The 24,546-nt window shown below is 38.5% G+C and overlaps 1 protein-coding gene across 1 annotated transcript in view; it reads right to left on the reverse strand.

Annotated features, from left to right (window-relative positions):
• Positions 1 to 6,944, reverse strand: part of LOC114048796 (transmembrane and coiled-coil domain-containing protein 5B-like) — a 53,733-nt gene extending 46,789 nt beyond the window's left edge. The window contains exon 1 of the mRNA XM_027869889.1: positions 6,888 to 6,944. Coding sequence (XP_027725690.1) covers positions 6,888 to 6,944 — 57 coding nt within the window. The remainder of the gene's footprint in view (positions 1 to 6,887) is intronic.
• Positions 6,945 to 24,546: the final 17,602 nt, after the last annotated feature.

Here is a 24,546-nt window from a genome sequence, read left to right on the forward strand (position 1 = left end):
GAAAAGAAGTATTTATGAGGAGTACAATAAGAAAGCTGTGATATACTCTCCAAACAGTACAGATTTATACAAGGTAAGGTGGGCTCAAGCTTAGAGAACATGTGTTATAAAAGAGTTAACACAACTCCTAGAAGTTTTTTTCTCTAGAGTACTCAAGATGTGTCATTATTATGGTAAATTTTTCTGCTGTGCCCTTAGTAGAGATATGAGACTCCATCCATTCTATCCTTGGTCCCCAAGTGATAAGATTGTGACGACCTTCAGATCTCCAAAGTTCAAAAAGTCTTCCTCTGGTTAGGTGGGGATACAGAGGAGGCAAAGGCAGAGATCAAATGGTTCTCCTCTACACCAAGCATCTCTTTCTCAGTAGTTCTAGATGAAATATTCTCTCCTCCTTCTGTGCTTGCTGGAATCTCCATCTCAGCTTTGCATTGCAAATAACATTTCTCCACTTACGTCCATCATTATTTCTGTAAAATTCTTTATACTTGTATTCATACAGTACCTGTGTATATTTTAGTAGATAGACTCTCAAATATTTTTACACATGCTATAGTTATTTTTAATGGAATTTCTTTCTATCACATTCTTCTGGGTTTTGTCATTAATGTGCAGAAATTCTGATTATTTATGTGGATTAAATTTATACCCTATAAACTTGATGAAATTATTCATTGCTTTGTTAATTTTTAATTGTCTCTTTTGGTTCCCTAGATATAGTATCGTATCATGGGCCTAAAGTGATAGCTTTTGTTTCCCCTTGGTTTATGCTTATTCCCTCAATTTCTTTTTTCTTATTATATTACTATAGCTCACATTTTTAGAACTGTATTAATAACAGTGCTTATAAAAGACATCCTTACTTTACCCATCATCTTACTGGAAAGGCCATTAGGCTTTCTCCATTAAATATAACATTGTTTCTTGGGTTTAGATAGATATTATTTTCTATATTAAGGAAAGGTCCATTTAAAATCCAAAGAACTTAGTTATTCTACTACTATCCTACATGCTCAATCAAGACAATCCCTTAACCTAAATCTTTGCATGTGTGTCTGCCTGTTGGCACCAGGAGAAGTAACAAGGGGAAATCCCTGGCCTAGTGTCTAAGGATATTTTTTCATATATGATCACCACTCCCAATCACCCATGCATACCCACAAAGCAACACATGGATTCTGAGTCCATGTTGCTTTGTGTTCACTCAGCAAACAGGTGCCATGAAAATAGTATCTTTTCATCTGTCTCTGTATGCCAAACAAATCATTCCCTTCTATCAGCACATGGTCCCGAGTTTCTTCTCAAATTCACCATTAAAGAGAGGGGTACTGTTCCTGAACATTCCTTTGGGATTAAGAATGTGGAAAAACTCATCCACTCCTCCCTGCTTTCCCACCCCTGGATCCTGGAAGAAGGCTCTTGAAGACAGATGCATTTCATACACACAACAGTGTACAACCCCTGACAACATTCATCCTCTAATAATATCTCATGAAGACAATCTTTCCTGGGAGATAAATGAGGCATCCATGGTGATCTGTGTGACAAACTTCCAAAAACATGTGTCATGCTGGAAATATGTGGCCATTAAGAAGTATGTTTTCCTGGCTTCTAGCCTGAAAGCCAAGTCTGTGCCTGAGCCATAATTGGCACCATGACCCACAGCAAACAAACATACCACCAGGCTAGTATGATGACCTTCATACCATAGCACAGGTTACTATTTAAACACAATCAAGGCTTCATTAGATTGAAAAGAGGCTTGTTTCAAAGCCACTCAGAGCAGAAGACCAAGGGAGCAACACTTTAATTTCTGCTCGGTTTGAGCATCTTCCCTTTCTACACCCTGTCAATCAATAAATCAATAAGCATTTTTTGAAGACTTGCTATGCATCAGTCACTATGCTGGTGTTGGGGATACAAAGACAAAAGCAAAAGAGCTCCTGCTCTCAGGGAGTTTACATTCTATTAAGGAAGACAATATGTACATATACAAAATAAATCCAAATTCACTTAAGGAGTGAAGGCACTAATAGTTCAGCGGATCAAGAAAGGCTTGATGTAGAAGGTGGAGCTTGAGTTGAATCTGCAATGAAATAAGGGATTCTATGAGGTATTCTACTCCTTTACTTCATTCCTTGTGTTTTGAAGTTATGATGAGAACAGAAAGAAATTAGAGACTGAATCTATTTATCTCTTCTAACTCTCTTAGCAAGAGACTCTGGGATGTTACTATATAAATTAAATTTTATTTTTATAAATCAGTAAAAATCTGCCTTCTCTCCCTACCACCCCCATCCAACTGAGAACAACAAAAACAGCAACACTGTTAAAAACATGTATAGTCAAGCAAAATATATTTTTTCATTGACCGTATCCAAAAGAATATATCTATATATAAGCATATATGATATATATATATACATGCATACATATGTAGATTGTATACATGTATATATCTCATTCCAAATTCTTGAGCCTTTCACCTTTTTATCAGGAGGTGAATAGAGTGTTTCATCATTAATTAGTCCTCTGTGGTTGGTCATTAATCTGATAAGAATTCCTAAGTCTTTCAAAACTGCTTAGCTTTACAATACTGTTATTATTATTTAAGTTTTTCTCCTGGCTCTGTTCACTTTATCCTGCATTGGTTCATACAAATCTTCCCAGGTTTTTCTGAAAACATTCCCTTCATTTATTATAGCACAATAGAATTTCATCATATTTATATGCCATAACTTACTCAACCATTCCCTAGTTTATGGACCCTCCAAGTTCTCATTCTTTGTCACCTTGATAAGACCTATAAATATTTTTGTATTTCCTTGGTTAGAATTTATTTTGCTTAGGCCAGACCCTCCCTTAATCTACCCTCCCTCTAACTCCCCCTCCTCCCTTCAGTTTAGTAGTTTATCCCCTTTCCCTCCTATTTCTGCATTGAATGAAATGTAGTTCTGTACCCAATTCTCTGTGTATGTCTTCTTCCTCCTTTTGACAAGTTCATATGAGATTGAGATTCAAGTGTCAGCTACCCCCTCACACCTTTTTCTCCTCACTTATAGAGATATTTGCTTGTGCACCTGCATTTTGTGAAATAATTTTTCCTAACTTTCCTTTTCCTTCTCCCCACTTCCTATAGTGTATCCCTCTTTCCCTCTCTTTCCATTCTTTTCTTAAGATCAACAAGACATAACAGAATAACTCCCAGACCTCGTCTAATGGCACTCCTCTATGAATTCTAATGATAATAGTGTTTAGAGAAGGCACATGTATCATCTCCCCATGTTTAAATTTAAGTAGTTTTTCCTTGTTCAGTTCTTTAACGTTGTTCTTTCACGTTTACCTTTTTATGCTTCTGTTCACTGCTGCATTTACATTACAAAGTTTCTATGTAGAGCTAGTCTTTTCATTATGAGTGCCTGGAAGTCTTTTATTTCACTAAATGCCCATTTTTCCCGTGTAATATAATAATCAGTTTGGCTGGATGAGTTATTCTTCAATGTAAGGCCATAGCTTTTACCTTCTGAAATACCATATTCCAAGTTCTCCTCTCCTACAATATGATGACTACGTTGTATGTGATCTTGATTGTAGCTCCTCAGTCTTAAGCTCTTTCTTTTTGGCTGCTTGTGGTACTTTTTTATTGACTTGGAAGCTCTAAATTTTGGGTATGATGTTCCTGGAAGTTTTCACTTTGGGGTTCTTTCAGGAAATGACAGGTGGATTCTATTCCCATTTTGTCCTCTAGTTCTAAGAGAATCTGAGTAGTTTTAAGATTTCTTGAAATGTGATGTCTAGGTTCTTTTTTTTTTTTTTTGGTCATGGAATTCAGATAGTTCAATGAGTTTTAATTTTTTTTCTCCTTGAGCTGTATTGCAAGTCAGCTTTTTTTCTATGAGATGCCTTACATTTTTTCTTATTTTTTTTCCAACCTTCTGACTTTGATTTAATATGTCTTGCTACCTCATGAAGTCATTGGCTTTTATTTGGTCAATTCACATTTTCAGGGAGTGTGTTGTTCGGGCAAGGTTTCGCTATTTTTGTGCCAAGTTGTTAATTCCCTAAGTCTTCCTTCCTTAGCTCTCATTTCCTTTTAGTTTTTTTCCTCAAGCACTCTCATTCCATTTGTTTAAAAAAAATTAACTCTTGTTTTATCTCTTCCAGAAATTTAGTTGAGTTTGTACCCAAATGTGTTTTTCTGAGGCAGTTCTTGTAGATATTTTGCATTCATTCTCTTCTGTATCTGTGTCTTGAGCATCTCTGCCACCATAATAGTTGATTATGCTGGGGTTCTTTTTTTGTTTGCCTATCTGTCAAGCCTTCTTCCTGACTTTGGACTTGATGTTACTTCTAGAGAGAAGGTCTCCGCTAGCCTTGTTGCTGCTTTATTAGAGTTTTGAGTGTTGTGTTATTCCACGATATCAGGAATGTGCTAGGGTGCTATAAGCTTTCAATGCTCCCAAAGTGGTCTGATATGGGGGAAAGCCTGATTACTAGTCCCTTAGTCTGAGTTTTAAAATTCTTGATCTGGGTTTGGGTTTGAGCAAGAGTAGACTGCTGCTGGACTCCACCTCTATCAGCCAACTAGAAAACTCTGTTTGCTCAGAGTGGCAGAATTGTGCGATCTCTTTTGGTCTAGGATTCTTGCCCTTGTTATTCCTCTACAGGCTGGGATAGACACTAAAAGTGAGGCCCTACTTTGAACCTGAGGTCTGAGACATACCGCTGCTGCTGCTGCTGCTGCGGCTGCTGCTGCTGCTGCTGCTTCTGGCTTCTGAACTTCCCCATTTCTCCATACACCCCCCAGGGCTTCCCTACCCAGGAATGCCATTTCAATGTGAAGTTCTCCATCTCACTCTGCCCTTGATGTTCAACTCAGGACTGACTAACGGGTAACTAAGCTGCTATTTGGCACCTATACCCCATCACAATGTGCTGTGTGGGTCTGGGGCTGCCTTGGAATGCGTGTGAGCTATCCTCTTGCCCTGATGCAAAGCCTCTCCCTCAGTAGTGGAGTTCTCCACCCACATCAAGTTCCTGGCCCAATCCCAGTGTCCACAGATTTCTTCATTTTTCTCCCTATGCTGAGCTTGACTAAACAAATGACTCACTGTGACTTTTTTCTAGATTTCCCCATTAGGATTCAGTCTGGTTCATTTTCTAGAGCTATTAGGAGAAATTCATAGAGAAGAGCTCACTGCATTGTTTCCTATCACTGCCATCTTGGCTTCATCTCACTGTCAATTCTTTCCCCATTTTTTCCTCTAGCATTATCATTTTATTTTTAAAATAATTTTAACTCTTGTTTCATCTCTTCCAAGAATTCTAGTTAACTTTGTTCCCACACTGTGTTTTTCTTTGAAGTTTTGCTTATACATGTTTAGGAATCCATTCTCTTTCTTCTGAGTTTATGCTGTAAGCATCCTTGTTACCATAATAGCTTTATGTTGTGATTCTTTCTATGTTTGCTCACTCTTCCAGCTTACTTCCTGACTTTGGACAGACAGCCAGACTGAACAGTTCTGGAAGAAATTTCTGCGCTCATCCTTTTGCTGCTTTCTTGGGGTATTGAGTAATATTTTATTCTAGGCTCTCAGAGAAAGGTCAAGGTAGGGACCTGCAAGGTATTAGTCCTCCGTAAGTAATTTGATCAAAGGCAAAATCTGATCACTGGCCCCCTAGTCTGAAGCACACTGACTTGAGTTTTGCTCTATGCTAGACTTAGCCACTATCAGCCAGTTGGGAAGCTCTTGGTTCGGTAACAAAACTTCAGGTGTCCCTTTCATTTGAGATCCCTACCCTGGCTATTTGTCTTCAGGCTTCAGACTAGGCTGGATGTTGGAACCTAGACCCTGCTCTGCTCCTCAAGTACCAGCCAGGAATAGTCTGTTTGTTCCTAACTTTGCTCCTCTCTGGGTACACAGCCCAGGGTCTGTGACTACTCTTTATGTAGGAATGTCACTCCTAAGTGCAGGTCACCTCTGTCTATCCTGGATCTTTCACCTGGAATTGGCTAGTGAGCTAAAAAGTTGACAGTTGGCACATACCTGTTCCTGCTTCCTTCAGGTAGTTTCATGCCCTAGCATGACTTTTGGACCTCTTTTCCTGGATCGTAACCTCTCTTTACACTAGAGTACTCCATATGTCCCTGGCCAGACCTCATCCCAATGTCCATAGACATCTCAGTCTATCTCCTTATGCTGACCTGGACTGGAAGAAATGTCTCACTGTGATTTTTTTTCTTGGATTTCCATGACAAGATTCAATCTGGTGTAGTTTAAAGATGTTTAAAGGAGTTTTGGTAGGGGAATTTGCCACACTTATTCCTGCTACCCTGCCATCTTCGATGCTAACCACTCTCGAGCTAACCACTGAGAAAAGTATTGGATCTACCATTGCCATGGATGCCCATCTTGGCACAATCTTGTCCATGTCTCCCTGAAAATTAGTTCCAAGGGTCCTGTCCAACATGAACCTTGCACATATTCTCTTGACATTATGTTTATATCAATGAAGCACATAGATTCCCATTAGATAACCAACCCACCTTTTTATTTTGCCATACATTTCTTTGGTGATGCCCTTTGTACTGTTTCTCCTTATTTATTCTTCCTTTATACTATATTACATCCTTTTCTCACAATCGAAGCAAAGAATTTCACTAATTTTATTTAATAGGATACCTCTAGCTTCCTGAATTTTCTACAGTAATATAAGGCTGATTGTTTCCATTTCTCAAGCCACTCAGGCTATTTGAGGAAGTTGGTTTTTGTTTTTATTCTTTTCTGGGGACATATCTCTAGTTTCATAATGGAAGTCAAGTCCCACATCATAGGAACTCTCTTAGAGGAAATGCATCTATTTTGTAAAGTGAGTGATACCTATACCTGGAAGTGATCCAGATCCTGGCAAGAGCATGGAGAATAGGACCTCAGGGATTTCATTAATTGTTCTCAGTCTTGTGGTCAGTCAAGCACACTCTGAGAGTACATCTTGTTGTATGTTTCTAGGGGAAAAAAAACAGATGCCTAGTGGGGCTTAGACATGAACAGCCTTGCTTAATTTAATTAATGTTATATTATTGCTAAATACTCATGCCAATACAGAAGTATAACAGATAAACCTGTATAGAAAAGGTTCATTGGGTAGAGTAATTGGACAGATGCCTGTACAGTGGGATTTAAGCCACATCAAAAATCATCTTGCCCCACCAGTACCTCTTTTTTACATACCTGCTACAGAACTTACAGTTCCCATCATGGATTTATTCTTTTGATAAAGGTATTGAAGGTCCTCATCAAATCTAAATATATTATCTGGGAGGAAGTAAAACAGTAACCTACTGACCACTTGTGAATTAAGGCCCACCTTGCCAGAGAACATCTACCATGAGGGGAGTGATACAGAACTGAGATGAAATGTAGCCATGCTTATTCAGCTATTTCACAAACTGCTTTATGTTCTGATAAGACTTAAGTTATACTACTCAGGGGAGTATAACTGGGGCTATATTAAGTTATTGGATCCTGTGTTAAGTCTTTCTGTCAATGTACGCTTTTTTTTATGTTTCACATTTCTTTTGTGTATAGAAAATAAATAACTGTCCCATACATGATTCATATCATACACTGAATACCTTTATACTCTCCCACCACATCTTAGGATACTTTAGACATTATCCAAAACTTAAATTTTAAGTAAATTGTCCTTGAAGTTGTAAGATAAAGATGTAACTGTCTGAAGAATGTAAGAAAAGGGAACTTAATCTCTCATTAGAGGTCAAGTTCCCGCAAGACTGAACCTTGACCCTTCTCTGGCATTTTATCTAGTCCTATAAGCTTCATTCATCTGCATATTTCATAAGCATGCCATCTGTACTTTCATCCAAATCACTAAAATAAGGGTAGAAGAGAACAGGGCCAAGGACAGAGTCCCATGGCACTCCACTGAAGACTTCCCCCAGGAAGTCACTATTTTTTTAGTCTAGCATTCAACTATTTCTCAATCTATCTTACTGTACCATCAAATAATTCATGTCTCTCCATTTTGTCCACTAGGATATCATAAGGAATCTTATCAAATATCTTGCTAAAATCCAGATATACTATGTTTATGGCTTAGCACTGAACTGCCAGTCTAGTATGCCTGTCAAAAAAGTGGTATGAACCCTTCTTGATGAGTACATAGTGATCATTACTTTTCTTTCTAAATTCCTGTAGACATATACTATGAAGTTCACCATCTTTTTGCTACCTTTGATATGATAACTAGATTTTTGATCAATGTTCATAAGTTTATGAGTTATTGTGTCCCAATTCTTTTTTCCTTTTATTTAAGATTCATTTTTTTCCAATTTTTAACATTTTTATTTAAAGTTTTGAGTTCTAAATTCTATCCCTCCCTCTCACTCTCCCTCTCCTTCCCTTCCCTGAGATGATAAGCAATCAGATATAGGTTATACATGTGCTATTATATAAAACATTTCCATATTGTACAAGAAGACTCAAATAAAAGAAAAAATAAAAGGAAGTGAAAATAGCATGCTTCAGTCTCTATTCAATCGATATCAGTTCTCTCTCTGGAGGTGGATAGTATGCTTCATCATTAGTCTTTTGGGATTGTCTTGTATCATTATATTGCTGAGAACAGCTAAGTCATTTACAATTCTTCATCATACAATATTGCTGTTAGTGTGTACAATGTCCTCTGGTTCTGTTCACTTCACTATGCATCAGTTCATGTAAGTCAAGGTTTTTCTGAAGTCATACTGCTTGTCATTTCTTATAGCACAATAATATTCCATTATAATCATATACTACAGCTTGTTTAGCCATTCCCTAATTGATGGGCATCCCTTTAATTTCCAATTCTTAGCCACTACAAAAAGAGTTGTTGTAAATATTTTCTTACAAATAGGTCCTTTTCTCTTTTTTGGATGTTTTTGGGATATAGACCTAGCAGTAGTATTACTGGATCAAAGATTATACACAAAACTTTATAGCCCTTTGGGCATAGTTCCAAAGTGCTCTCCAAAATGGTTGGATCATTCCACAACTCCACCAACAATGTACTAGTGTTCTAATTTTCCCACATCTTCTCCAACATTTATCATTGTCCTTTTTTGTCATATCAGTCACTCTGATAGGTACAAGGTGGTACCTCAGAGTTGTTTTAGTTTTCATTTCTCTTGATCAATAGTGGTATAGATGTCCAGCTAGATGTCACAGTGGATAGAGCACCAGCCCTGGCATCAGGAGGACCTGACTTCAAATCCATACCAGATACTTGCCCCTTACTAGCTGTGTGACTCTGGACAAGTCACTTAACCCCAAATGCATAAAAGAAAAAAGAAATAGTGACATAAAGCAATTTTTATTATGACTATAGGTAGTTTTGATTTCTTTGTCTGAAAATTGTTCAATTCCTTTGACCGCTTATCAATTGGGGAATGAATTGTATATTTATAAATTTGACTCAGTCCTCTATATATTTGAAAAATGAGGCCTTTATCAGAGGTACTTGTTGCAAAATTCCCCCCTCCCCAGTTTTCTGCTTTCCTTATAATTTTGATTGCATTGGTTTTGTTTCTGCAAAAACTTATTAATTTTATATAATCAAAACCATCTATTTTATATTTTGTAATGCTCTTTATACCTTCTTTGGTCCTAAATTCTTCCCTTATCCATAAATCTGACAGATGAACTATTCCATGCTCTCTTAATTTGTTTATGGTATCACCCTTTATGTCTAAATCATGTATCCATTGTAATGTTATCTTGGTATACAGTGTGAGATGTTGGTCTATACCTAGTTTCTGCCATAATGTTTTTCAGTTTTCCCAGCAGTTTTTGTCAGATAGTAAGTTTGTTCCAAAAGCTTGAATCTTTGGGTTTATCATTTACTAGATTACTATGGTCATTTAATATAATGTAATTTGAACCTAATCTATTCCACTGATCTACCACTCTATTTCTTAGCCAGTACCAGATTGTTTTGATAACTACTGCTTTACAGTATAAGATCTGGTATGGCTAGACTACCTTCTTTCATATTTTTTTTCATTGATTCTCTTGATATCCTTGAGGTTTTTTTCTGATGAATTTTTGTTACTATTTTTTCTACCTCTATAAAATAATTTTGATAGTTTGGTATGGCACTAATAAATAAATTTAGTAGAATTGCCATTTTTATTATATTAGTTCACCCTACCCATGAGCAATTGATGTTTTTCCAATTGTTCGGATCTAACTTTATTTGTGTGAAAAGTGTTTTATAGTTGTGTTCATATAGTTCCTGGGTTTGTCTTGGCAGGTAGACTCCCAAGTATTTTATATTGTCTACAGTTATTTCAAATGGAATTTCTCTTTCTATCTCTTGATGCTGGACTTTGTTGGTAATATATAGAAATTCTGATGATGTCTGTGGGTTTATTTTGTACCCTGCAACTTTGCTAAAGTTGTTAATAATTCCAACCAGTTTTTTAGTTGATTCTCTAGGATTTTCTAAGTGTAGCATCATATCGTCTGCAAAGAATGATAGTTTTGTTTACTCGTTGCCTATTCTAATTTCTTTAATTTCTTTTTCTTCTCTTATTGCTATGGTTAACATTTCTAGTACAATATTAAATAAGAGAGGTGATAATGGGAATCCTTGCTTCACCACTGGTTGTATTGGGAAGTCTTCTAGCTTTCTGCATCATAACTCTTTCATGACTCTGTTATGTGGGATAATTTACCCCAATTGATCTTCCCCCCTTCTTCTTCCAGTGCAATTTTATTTCTCACCCCTTTATTTTGTTTTTTGGGGCATCATCCCATCAAAATCACCTTATATCCACACACTCTGTCTACATATACTCTTTCTAATTGCTCTTATAGTAATAAAATTGTTAAGATTTACAAATATTATCTTGCCATATAGAAATATAAGCAGTTTAACATTATTGAATTTCTTATGTTTTCTCTTTCCTATTTCTTTTTTACCTTTTTATGTTTCCCTTGAATCTTGTATTTGGAGATCAAATTTTTTATTCAGCTATGGTCTTTTAATTAGAAATGCTTGAAAGTCCTCTATTTCATTAAATATCCATTTTTTTTCCCTGAAAGATTATATTCAATTTTGCTGGGTAGGTGATTCTTGGTTCCAATACTAATTCCTTTGCCTTCTCATATATCATATCCCAAGCCCTCTAGTTCTTTAATGTAGAATCTACCAAATCCTGTGTAATCCCGTATGTAGCTCTATGAAATTTGAATTATTTCTTTTTGTCTGCATGCAATACTTTCTCCTTGATCTGTGAGCTCTGGAATTTGGATATGATGTTCCTAGGAGTTTTCATTTTGGGATCTCTTTCAGGTGGTGATCAGTGGATTCTTTCAATTTCTATTTTTTCCTCTGGTTCTAATATATCAAGGCAGTTTATATATATATGTATACTTTCTTAAAAGATGTTGTCCAGGCATTTTTTTTCTTTTGATCATGGCTTTCAGGCAGTCCAATAAATCTTATATCATCTCTCCTGGATCTATTTTCTAGGTGAGTTGTTTTCCCCATGAGGAATTTCACATTTCTTCTTTTTTTAAATTTTTTTTAAATTTTGTTTTATCATATCTTGATGTCTCATAGAGTTATTAATTTCCACCTATTCAATTCTAATTTTTAAGGAATTATTTTCTTTATTGAGCTATTGTACTTCCTTTTCCATTTGGCCAATTCTATTTTTTAGGAAATTATTTTCCTCAGCAAATTTTTGTATATCGTTTCCCATACTATTGATTCTTTTTTCATGATTCTCTTGCATTACTCTCATTTCTTTTCCCAATTTTTCTTCTACTCCTCTAGTTTGCTTTTTAGGCTCTTCCAGGAATGATGTTTGAGCTGGAGACCAAATTACATTTTTCTTTGAGGCTTCACATGTAGCCATTTTGGCACTATTGTCCTCTTTTAAGTTTGCCTTGATCCTCCTGTCATCATAATGACTTTCCATAGTCAAACTCTTTTTTTTTTGTTTTTTTGCTTTTTTTTTTTTTGCCTTTTTTGTGATTTGGCACTTTTTTTTGTAAGAATTGGGCTCTGGTCCTGCACTGTAACAAGCTTTTTATGCTGGACCCCTGGGTCTTTCTGTTGGCTTTCACTAGGCCTCAGAGTTAAGCTGCTTACTTTCTCTGGAGGTTAGGCTTCCCTTTTGCCCTGTACTGGGGTGGGGGTGGGGTTCCCTGATGGCTTCCCCTTGGTGTGGGGTTTAGCTGCTGGACTGTTCCAGGGGTGTGTCCTTGCTGCTGGGTTGCTATGGAAACAGGTCCTCTCTGCTGGTAGGCCCTAGGAGGGGCAGTGTCTCTCTGTTGGCCAGCCCTGGGGTGGGGCTTCACTACTGGTCAGCAATGGGGTCAAGGACTCACTGGTGGCTTGTGCTGGGGCTGGGGTCACTGGGGTGGGACCTTGTTGTTCTGCACAGACTGCTCACTTCTCTAGGGGGCTGCAGGGCCTTGCTGGTGGGATTGCCCCAGACTTGGAGCCTTGCTGCAGGCCCCCTGCTATAAGCCTGGCTTTTGCTGCTGCTGCTGCTCTTGGACCTCATTCCCTTCCCACTCTAGTGAGACAGACCTTTCCTGCTGGGCTGCTAAGCTGCTTCTTTGCTTCCCTGCTATACAATCAATTCTTAGGTGATTTTCTAGTTGTTTGGAGAAGAATTTGGAAAGACTTCAGAGGATTCCTTCCTCATTCTGCTATGTTAGCATCAGAAGTCAGTCCCAATTCTTGATGGAATGCAATGGTTACTGCAACCCAAAAACTATGGACTAATACGATCTGTCCTGTGGGTTAGATATTCCTACTCCTATTTTGTCTCTTTCGTCTGAAGGGTTTTTTTTTTAATTCTTTAGGGTATGATCACAAGGCAAACTCATGTCTACTTTTCCCTCATTTAAATTTTAGAAAAGGGATTTTGCACAACTTCAACTAGAGAAAAGCACCAGGAAAAGGCATTCAAGACCAAGAACTCCCAGACACAGTCTTTGCCTAAGGCAGTTAATGAATTTTCATCTCTATTTCCCGTGGCCTCAACCCACTTTAGCCCTTCTAAACTTGGACTGCCTTGGCTGCCTAGTTAGGTGTCCCGAGGGATCCCTGTGTATCATTAATCCCAGAATATACACAAAGACTTTTGAAATATCTGTTAGACATACTAAGCATCCTTTTATGTTTGGTCCCATTTGTCATGCCATGTCTTTACCCAAGGATTTTCAGCACCTAAATCATGGGGTCAGCAACTGCAGAAATGGCTCGGGCTTCTGTCCACAGAGGCTGGATGAGCCAGCACTAAAATAAAATCTTTGGACGTGGGATGACCTTTTCCCTTTCCCTGGCAGATCTGAACTGTGCCTTTTAGTTGTCCTGGGTTAGATCTAGGGGAGCTGGAAAATGGAAAAGCCACATTGAAGATGGGGTGAAGAAGAATGAAGCTAATAGCCATTTCCCCACCCTACTCTGCTATAAATCACTGCCATCATCTCACCTTCCCATTTCCATAAGCAGCCCTTATCAGAAAGGGATGAATGGTATCTTTGTCATATCCATTAGGGTAGAGGAAAGCACCAGGTAATGAGTGGTCTTGATTAAAAAAAGGAAAAAAATAAACTGTCGAAAGGTAACAGATGGCATTTTAAGCATTAGTTAGATAGGGCATTGTAACTTCACAGAGATGAAGCTCCACTCAGAACTCAGGCAATTAATCCACTTCTAGAGGTACAAGGATGCCATGAATGTACCATCTGTTGGCAGCACTGCAACAGTCTGTGAAGGCTGTCACCTAAGCAGATTTGAATCCAGATTATTTTCTCTAGTCTCATTTTCCCTTTCTATGTCATCCTTCCAGTGCATTAACTACTGGTGTAGATATATCCTTAGTAGTCATCTCTATAATAGTTGCCAAAGTACTTTAATTATCTATAGAATTTGAATCCAAACCATCTGCTTTGGTGAGATCCATTTTGATTGTCCCAAATGCAGGGTAGTAATGGTACAATGTATTATTTCTCTTTGTCAGACAGCTGACATGAGTGAAAACATTTTGGATGGAGGATAATACAGAAATAGAGTGAGAGAAGAATTGAAGGCTAGGGTTATGTTCCAGAACTATGATTTTTGGTCTGCCAGGCAGAGGCTCAAAGTCCGGAGGGTTTGTTCCTTCAACACTTGCATGAGAAAGACATAAATTTGGGACAAAGGAATTGAGGTTCTGGGTTATGGCTTCAAACATGCCTCTTACCATAAGGACACTAAAGATGCCTAGTGATGTCATCACATTGCTTTCTACCAGGTCCGCCTCCCTCTAGCATCTCATTGAATCTCTGCTTCTTGTTGCCTCCCTCTGCCTCTCTGTTGGACACATGTTGTTTCTAGGCTGGGTCTGACTCAGGGCAGACCCCTGGCAGTTTAGATACTGGAACAAAATGAGACACTTACAGGTCATTCAATAGTTAACAAAATATTTACTTAGCCCTAGTAGGATACTGTTCAAAAAGTGTGAGCATTGTGATCCCCTTGAACTGATTGGTCTAGATGAAGTTCCTGTCACAATTGACCAACCAAGCATCTGAGAGACCCTTGTGTTTGTTTGTATTCAGATGATGAGGAAATTATTTCAACGATCTGAACCCTCAGTCCACTGAGTCAATCAAGTCTTGAGGAATATCTTATGATTGTACAGATATAGCCTATATCAGATTGCTTGCCATCTTGGGGAGTGGGGGCAGGAGGGAGGGAGAAAAAATTGGAGCTCAAAATCTTATAAAAGTGAGTGTTGAAAACTATCTTCATATGTAATTGGAAAAAATAAAATACTATTTAGAGGAACATCTCAAAACTTTTTTAAGTAAAACCTGACCTGCATGGAGTGGAAGGGTTAGTTAGTTCCTACCACACACACACACACACACACACACACACACACACACACACACACATATATATACATATTATACATATACACATATATATACACACACATATATATATACACACACACACATACATATATATATATATTTAGTTCTTACCACCTATGTATACATAGGAATGTATATGATATCAGATTGCAGTTCCAACCTTGACTTCTGGTATTCAAGAAGTCTGATACATGCACCACTAAAGAAAGATGAGAAAAACTAGAGCAGAAATACAAATAACAACAAAACTTATATTGTCATGGGTTTTATCTTATACCATTCCTCTTCATGAAGGTAGTAAGGTCCTTAAGGTTGTCTAGAGGAACTTCTACCACCTAAATGGACTTTAAAACTATTAATGGTCTACCTTGACCTCTGGTATTCCAAAAGTCTGATACACGCACCACTAAAGGAAGAAGAGAAAAACTAAAGCAGAAATACAAATAACAACAAAACAGTCTAAGTTGTCTGAAAGATAGAGTAAATATGGAGGAGTCCCAAGACAGATCAAGTTCTGTGTCTAAATGATCAGGTCCATGTGGTGCATGATGCCAAATCTTTGCAGTTCACAGTTGGTCTCTCAATGTTAAAAGGTAAGCATAAACAGGAGCAGAACCAGGAGCATTGGGATTGTGGCTAAGATAATGACACTTTAGGCCTAATCACTGATCCTCTTAGGTCAGAGGGAATTGCCCTCTACTGTCACTCACTTACTATTCTTTGGCCCACCACCCAGGTGCACTACCTCCCTGGGAGCTCCATGGAGATAAGGGAAGTATGCTTTGCCTTATGAAAAGCTTCTAAGCAAACTGCCCCGTTTCTTTTGCAGGGGCTGGTTGGACACTTTGACCTCCTCTTTGTTGCCATAAAGCAAGCTTCTTCCCAATACCACCAGCCCTTGGTTCTCTAAGCCTTTTCTGAGGAAGGGTTATACAATGACCATTGGGTGTGATATTAGCAGCAATGTAGAGAGGTCAATCAATTTTACATTACAGTAAGCAGTAGAATTGAGTGGTCTGCCTTTTGCCATTGCATACGCCAGTACCCACTCTTTTGCCGCTGGGCTGCCACTGCTGCTGGAAGCTAATCTGTTGTCCACTTCCATTGGAGACTGCTTGCTGCTCAGTGTTGTCTTCTGCTGCTGAGATCTTTCTCTGTTTCTGCTGGGGCCCAGGTCTCCAATCACTTGTCATTGACTGCTACCATCTGATGCCTCTGAGGCTCACATCTGTGCCCGTTCTCTGTCATTAGGTCACTGTCATTAGGGCCCTATATCTGTGCCTGCTGACCATGTTACCCAGCAATTGCCCAGCAATTGATACTTCTGGGGCCTGAGCTCTTATGCCCTACACTAGAAAGAATGTTGGTATAGACCTGAGCACTATTGCAATGCAAGTGATAGGGTCTGACTCTGTCCCACTATGTCCCACTAGAGGGTCTCTCAGATGCTTGGTTGGTGAATTGTGATGGGAGCTTTTCATATGTTACTGAAAAAGTAAACTAATTTAGGTATTATTGTCATTTTGTTATATTAGAACAGTCCAACCATGAACAACGAATACCCTTTCAGGTCTGTCTTTATGTCTGTAAAGAAAGTTTTGTAGTTCCCATTCATAGAATGCCTATGAATGTCTTGATAGGCAGATTCCCAAATATTTGATACATTCTTTATTAATTTTAAATGAAATTTCTCTTTTCCTCCCTTCCTACTGGTTTGGTTGGATTTTTGTTTTTGTTTGTTTGTTTGTTTTTCGTCCTGATCTGTTATTTCTTTAGTATAGGGAATTCTTGGGAAGGAGAATTCCTTGATCTATAATATATTCATGAACTAGTCTGCAGCTTACAGTCTTAGAGAGTTGTTTTGGCACTGAAAGTTAAATAACTTGTTCAGAGTCATGCAAATAGTATGTATCAGGTGGGACTTGAACCCAGGTCTTCCTGATTCCAAGGCCTGCCCTTTATTCACCACCCCCAAATGGCCTCTCCTGCTGGGTTTTGTTAGTAATATATTGATAAGTTGATTATTTGTGTGCTACTGTGCTGGTTATTAATATTTTAATTATTTTTTTAATCTCTAGGGTTCACTAAGTAGAGTATCATGTCATCTACAAAAAATACTGTTATTTGTTTTACTCCTATGACATCAGAAGGAGGACTTCCAAGAAGACAGAGAAGTGCTAGTCTGAGGTGGTAGAACTGGGAGATAACCTGTGGAGGAAAGAAGGCAGGTGGCAGGCAAAGGTTTCAAATGTTGTGCAAAGGCCAGAAAGATTTAAAAAAAGAGGAAAGATCATTGGATTCGGCAAAATCTCTTAGATCTATTCCCTTCTTCCTATAACCATTTTCATTTAAGCTCTTATTACCTCTTTTTTGGACTATTTTAATAGCCTTCCGCCTTGTTTTCTGACTACCAATGTATTTCCAATCTCACATTGCTGCCTGGTGTGGCTTTGATCATAAAATTCTTAACTAAAAAATCTTCAGTATCTCCCTATCACCTACCAAATAAAGTACAAATTCCTGATCTTGACATTTAAGGCCTTCCATGAATTGATTCTCATATATTGTCATGGGATTTGTCTTATACCATTCCTCTTCATGAACTCTATAGTCTATCTCTCTTGTCTCTATGCCTTTTCTTATGATCTCTACTTGCCCCCATCTTCTTCTATTAAAATCATTTCTTTGACCCATTTCTTTGACCCATGTGTACAAAAATATTTATAGCACTTCCTTCTGTGGTGGCAAAGAATTGGAAATTGAGGGGATGCCTACTAACTGGGGAATGGCTGAACAAGTTGTGGAATATGAATGTAATGGAATACTACAGTGCTATTAGAATGATGAGCAGGTGGACTTCAAAAAAGCCTGGAAAGACTTGCATGGACTGACGCCGAATGAAGTGAGCAGAACCAGGAGAATGTTGTATACAGTAACAGTCATGCTGTGCGATGACTAACTTCGTTAGATGTAGCCCTTCCTCAGTAACACAAGGATCGAAGACATCTCCAAGGGACTCATGGTGGAAAGTGCTGTCCACATCCAGAGAAGGAACTGTGGAGTCTGGATGCAAATCGAAGCATGCTGTTTGCTCTTTTTTTTTCTTTCTGTTTTGTTTGCTTCTTCTTTCTTATGGTTCATCCTATTGGTTCTAATTCTTCTTTACAGAATGACTAATGTTAAAATATGTTTAATAGGAATGTTTATGCAGAGCTTATATCAGATTGCAGGCCATCTGGGGGAGGGGGGAGGGGAGGGAGGAGGAGAAAGTTGGGAACTCAAAAGCATGTGGAGGTGAATGTTGAAAACTAAAAATTAATTAATTTTTTAAAAAATAATTTCTTTAAAGCCCAAAACAGCTGTCACCTCTTCTATGAAGCTTTCCCTTACACCAAAGCTGTCACAGGTAAAGCCTGGCCAAATTGCATCCCACAACATTCCCCAGTGTAGCCTGAATCAGATTAAAATGTAATTGGAGAATATTGAAAAAAATAAATATAAATAAAATAAAACATAGATAATGGTAGTATGTGTGTGTTTTTTAAGTCAATATGTAGCTGCAAGGATCCTTGTGTATGGCTTAGAACACCTTCCTTTTTCCGCTTGACACCACTGCCTGACACTACCCTGCTCCTACTCCAACCCTCACTCCCCAGCTAAAAATGATAGCTTTCTCCTCAAAATTCCCAAGGCAATTTGCCTCTACCTATTCTTGCCAATTAATCACACTCTAACTTACATCACTGTCTCATGTTTACATGTCATTTCTTCCCCCAAAAGCCTCTGAGAACTGGGTCTGTGTTACATCTACCTCTGCACCCAAAATGTATTGCACATAGTAGTCAAATTATTGAATTTGAACTTGGAGATCATTGGTGACCTTGGAGAGGAGAGATTTAGTAGCCTAGTTGCCAGGATCTGAGTTTCCTGTCTACTTCAATACTACACTTTATTGACTGGATTGAAATATAGGGGATCACCTGGGAGCAGAGTTATGTTTTGTGGGGCTCATTGAGCCTCCTGCTAACCCTGTTGGGAGAGCTTGCTATGCCTATGAACTTGAGAAGGACTAAAATAAAGCACACTCATCCCCAATGGAATTTTGGCCTGGATTACTAAGAAAAGGAAGGTTAAACCTCAGCTGAAGCTTGGGCTTGCAGTAGGATGAGGATAGGGACTGCACCTGTGATTTCTTCAGTGTGTAGGGAAACTGCTGTCGCGGAAACTCCCTCTAACAGCACAGATCTGAAACTGCTCAGCAATTTATGATTTTGGAAAAGTCCCCAGGGAATCCTGAGAGGTTAAATGACTTGCCCAGACAGAGTGCTGACCCTGGAGCCTGGAAGACCTGTGTAAATTTGGTCTTAAGACACTTACTAGCTGTGTGACCTTGGGAAAGTCACTTAATTCATGTCTGCCTCCATTTCCTCAACTGTAAAATGGGGATAATAATAACACTGACCTCACAGGGTTGTTGTGAGGATCAATTAATATATTTGTAAAGCACTTAGTGAAGTGCCTTGTACAGAGTAAGCACTTAAGAAATACTGTTCCTTTTCTTTTCCCCTCTTTATGTCACGATCCTAGCTGTTATCTTCTATATCATGTTTTAAGAGACAGAATTTAAACTAGGTGTATGTGATACATGCCCATAATGCCTGCTATTGGGGAGGGTGAGGCAAGACAGATCCTCTGAGTTCTAAACTGTAGTGGGCTAAAAAGATGCGGTATTCTAACAAAGTCAGATACCAGAGTGGAGAACCCCTGGAAACAGAGGGCCACCTCTGCTAAGGAAGGGTGAACCTGCACTTTAAGTCTTGGGGGTGGGATGGGGTATTGGGAGGGAAGGGAGAGGAGGAAAGGGAGAGAGTTAAGGGGCAAAAAAACCTAACTATAATCTTTCCTTGATGATTCAGAAGCCACTTTAGGATTTTGTATTGCTTCAGCATATTCATCATAGGATCATAGGACGAAAATAAATTAACCTTGTACTTAGGAGATATATGAAGTAGTAGAAAAAGCACCATATTAAGAGGCAGGAGGGCTGGGTTCTTCTCCCTCTGCCACCAACTCTCTGTATGACCTTGGATATAATTTACCATCCCTGAATCTCTATTTACTCACCTGTAAATACTGTTTCAATGGATTTCTTTCTGATTGTATGGATCTGGATGCTCCCTTCAAAGATGGACAAGGATTGCACACTCATTTCTCATCCTGGGAAATTCTAGTCCATGTCCTTTCATAATTCTTCCAGAAAGAATTGACCTAGCAGATTTCTGGGTCTTTTAACTATTTTGTGGATATAAGTGTGACAAATAGAGCTGTACATCTGTTCCTCTGATTCTTGCTACATAACCAACCCGTGTATATCATGTTTTTTGAATGACATATGTTATGGCATATAAGTCATCTCTGAAGATATGCATCAGCTTACTTTGGTCCACATGTCTCTCCATTGCTCTTTGGACCACCTGTAATAATATTTTGAGCAGACCATGGTATTCTATGATTTGACGCCTTATAGCATCACTATATGACATAGCCTGGTCAGACTAGACCCCTTTCCCCAAATCAGGGAAAGGGGTAGGGTGAAAAATGGGAAGACACATGGAAAGAAACAGCCAGAATAATTAAGACAAAGTCAGTATGATATAATGGAACAACTGATGGATTTGTAATCAGAAGGCCTGTGTTCACACCCTGGCTCTGTGTCCCACACAATACATTTTGTGTGATGTTGAGCAAATTATTTATTGACCCTCAAAGGAGTTGAATTAGGTGATCTCTAAGATAATAATAATAATAGCTAGCATTTATATAGTGCTTTAAGGTTTACAAAGCACTTTATATACTTTACAAATATTATATTTGATCCTCATAACAATGCTAAAAAAGTAGATGCTATTATTTTCTCCATTTTACAGATGAGGAAATAGAGGTTAAATTACTGCCCATGGTCAACATAGCTAGTAAGTTTCTGAGGCAAGATTCAAATTCAGGTCGTCTTGCCTAGACATGAGGATTCTTAAACTTTTTCCAATCCCTTTTCGTGTTTCAGCAGCTTTCGTTGGCATTGTGTGACGTGATGGCATGTGCAGTGCAAAGTGCGAATGCTTTGTGTTCAGAACAAGGCTGCAGTGAAGCTGAATGATGCAATACTGGCAAGCACTGCCAGAAACACCTCGGATTCATTACTCATTTGATTTTTAATTAATTTTTGGTCCTTGCACATTCAGAAACCTTTTACTGTTGCCAAATTTTTCACAACCCCATATGGGGTCATGACCCATAGTTTAAAAGCCACTGTTAAAAGAGGACTATTACTGTATACATCCTACCACATAGCTACTTTTTTTTTTTGGTGAGGCAATGGGGTTAAATGACTTGCCCAGGGTCACACAGCTAGTAAGTGTCAAGTGTTTGAGGCTGGATTTGAACTCAGGTCCATCCTGACTCTAAGACCAGAGCTCTATCTGCTGTACTACCTAGCTGCCCCACATAGCTACTTCTAAAGATCCCTTTCACCTCTCTACCTAGGATCCTATGATGAATCAATAAGGGCAATTATTGAGTAACAAAGTAATTTATGTTTGCATCCTTATCTCCCTTTCTTAGGATCGGTATCTTCAAAAATGCCTGGGCCCTGCTAACCCTAGAATCCCAGGGGTAAGAACTTGCAGCCTTGAGGCCACATGTGGCTTTCTTGGTGTGGCCTTTTGACTAAGTCCAAATCCTTTTATTAAGGGGATTTGTTCTGTGAAGTTTGGATTCAGTCAAAGGGCCGTACTTGAGGACCTAGGGGGCCACATGTGGCCTCAAGGCCGCAGGTTCCCCACCCCTGCCTAGACTGATAAAGACCTCTAGTTACCTTTGTCCTCCTGAATGTAAACTAGTTGAACCCCTAACATTAAAAAGATACTTAGGTCAGTCTGAAAGTCAGTCTTGGTAGGGATGACCTACTGTTGTATGAACTTCACATGTGCTTTGGTACATCTCAGATCAGAACAAAAGTAATACAGGCAAATATGTCACAGACTGGTACATGTCCTATTACAACCTTTATTTGAACTTCAGTGAATTATAACTTACCTTTGTCTTTGAGTTTGAAGTGTGCTTCTTTTCCTTAAATCTAAACTGTTATGCTATACCATAATAATTTTGATGTTTAAAAAAGTGGGCTTCTTTGTAGTTACTGGATAGGACATAAATATCCACTGTATGTTCCTTGTACCTGATACATGCTTGATAAATATTTGTTAAATTGAATTGAGTTGAATAAGATCCAGTCCCTTCCCTCAGGAAGCATGTAGTCTTGTAGGAGTCTGGGGTATTATACATACATATATCATAGGGATTCATTCCACAGAAGTCATCAGATGCTACTTCTTCATTTCACTACAGTTCACTCACATCTGCTCTAGGTCTTATCTGTAAAATGAAGGAGTTGGGTTAGGTAAACTCTAAACCCCTTCCAGCTCTAAATCTTAAGAAAGACATGTCGGTACAAAATATTTAGATAGTGCATTTACACCTAATACAAAGCAATACGTAAATTCATATGAGAGGTACAAATTTAATAAAAGGAGTTGTTAATACTGGTTAGGAAGGGGGAAGGAGGAAGGATCAAAGAAGGTTCTTGGAAGAGATGACATTTGAGTTGGGCTCTAAGACATGAGTAGAGAAGAAAGGATGGTTAGAGATTCAGCAGGCAGAGAGATAAGAGAAGCATATTCAGGCATAGGTAATAGTGTGAGCAAAAGCACCAAAGCAAGAAAGTGTGGGGGCAGGAACCAGTATTTAAGGACTACATTCAGACTCTAGATTTTATGATTAAGCATGGAAATAGCATATAATAGAGATTTTGCTGTACTTTGCTCTTATTCTAAGATTAAAAAGGGTATTCCAGCAGCTCTACCTAGCCACCCTTTTCAAAGATTAAAAAGAGTCAATGATGGCAAGTCTGGAAAAATGGTGATTTAAAAGTTGGTAGCAGAAGTGACTGGGCATATTAAGAGTCTATATAAAAACTGCAGCATTGGGCATTGGAATCTCTAAGGCCAGGTGAGATATGTGTGTCCCATGGTGTGTATAGAAAGGATTTCTTTGTTAAATCCTATGAATTCTTCCATGAATCCTTTTATAAGCACATTCCTTCAGTGGAGGTATATTGGCAGTTAGATCTTTTCAGAAGGCTCAGTAGGGATGGGTCTAATAGCAGTATTTGCTCCAGCAATGGCTGCAATAGAACTGGGGCATTTGGAGCTTTATTAAAGAAATTCCTTGCCTGAGTTTTTGCTTGCTGAAATTCGAGCATTACCATGGCACCTGAAATAAACGGCAGCATGGCTCCATCTATCTCCTCCCAGCTGTGCACTTGGCCATTTCAGCAGGAACTATTAAAACTGCAGCAAGTCAGAGCAAATTGTCCCTAGTAACAGCTTCAATAAATCTGCACAGCTGAGTTGCAGGAAGAATTAAAATGCAGAAATTAGAAATCAAAAGCATTGTGTTTATTGTAAGTGGGACTTATCTGTTTAAGTATAGCTTCATAAACTCCTAGATCTCAATCTCGTAAAACCCAGGGGAAAACCTGAAGAAGGGGGCAAGGAAGGCAAAAAACAAAAAAACAAAAAGAGCCTGATAGTTCTGCCTTCCAGAGGAGACTATAAATTTCATTGTGCCTGGGCAACTGAGTATATGTCTCATTAAAGATGTAGACATAATACCAAGCACAAGAAAACTCCCCAGGATACCAACTCTCAGAAGTGGTATTGGTGGGCTCCCATCAAGTTTCAAAACATGAGATTTGACCAAAATGTTTTGCTTACTGAAGCAGGAAATTGATTCCTGAAATTAGATGTGCTTGTACTTCTTGGTGTACTGGTTTCATGTAAAGTCAAATGAGCATGGAACTTTTGACCAGACAGAAAAAAATCAGACAAAACAAAAACCCAAATGGAAAGCTGGCACCGAAAGCCATCTCAAAGCCAGAGTTGGACTGGAAATGATACATGGGTGGGGAGAGGGAGATAAGATTCATTTGGCAGCTCTCAAGCATTAATATGACAATAATTTAATATGAAGTATATCTTCAGGGAGAAAGATTCCTAAGAATAAATTTGATATAAAAGTTGGAGATTTTTTCCATTCTGCCAATGTATAACAAGCAAAGGTATAATCTGTAGTGCTTCACTAGTGCTCCTATCTTAGTTTTATTTCTCTTCATAAAGTATTCTAGCTAGCCCAAAAGAATTCTGGGTAGTGGCATAGGTTGAGGTCTAATTTGAAAGGATCATCCACATAAAGCTTTTGGAAGGAGATTATCATTGTTAATAGATAGTAAGGTCCATGTAGGCAGGAGTTCTATCTAAAGATAGCAATAAAGACTGTTCCTGTAATTACACTGGTATGTGGAAATCTCAGGAATGAAAACTACTCATACTAATGGGGTTTACCACCTTCTCTGCAACTTATAGTCTTCAAAAGCTGCATAGAAGATTGAGAGATTAAAGGAGTTGCCCAGGGTCAGACAGCCAGTCTGTATCATAGATGACACCTGAACCCAGGTCTTCTTAGCTTCAAGGTTAGCCCTCTAACC

The sequence above is a fragment of the Vombatus ursinus genome, unplaced genomic scaffold (assembly GCF_900497805.2).
Source record: "Vombatus ursinus unplaced genomic scaffold, bare-nosed wombat genome assembly UNPS02014794.1, whole genome shotgun sequence".
Taxonomy (NCBI): Eukaryota; Metazoa; Chordata; class Mammalia; order Diprotodontia; family Vombatidae; genus Vombatus; species Vombatus ursinus.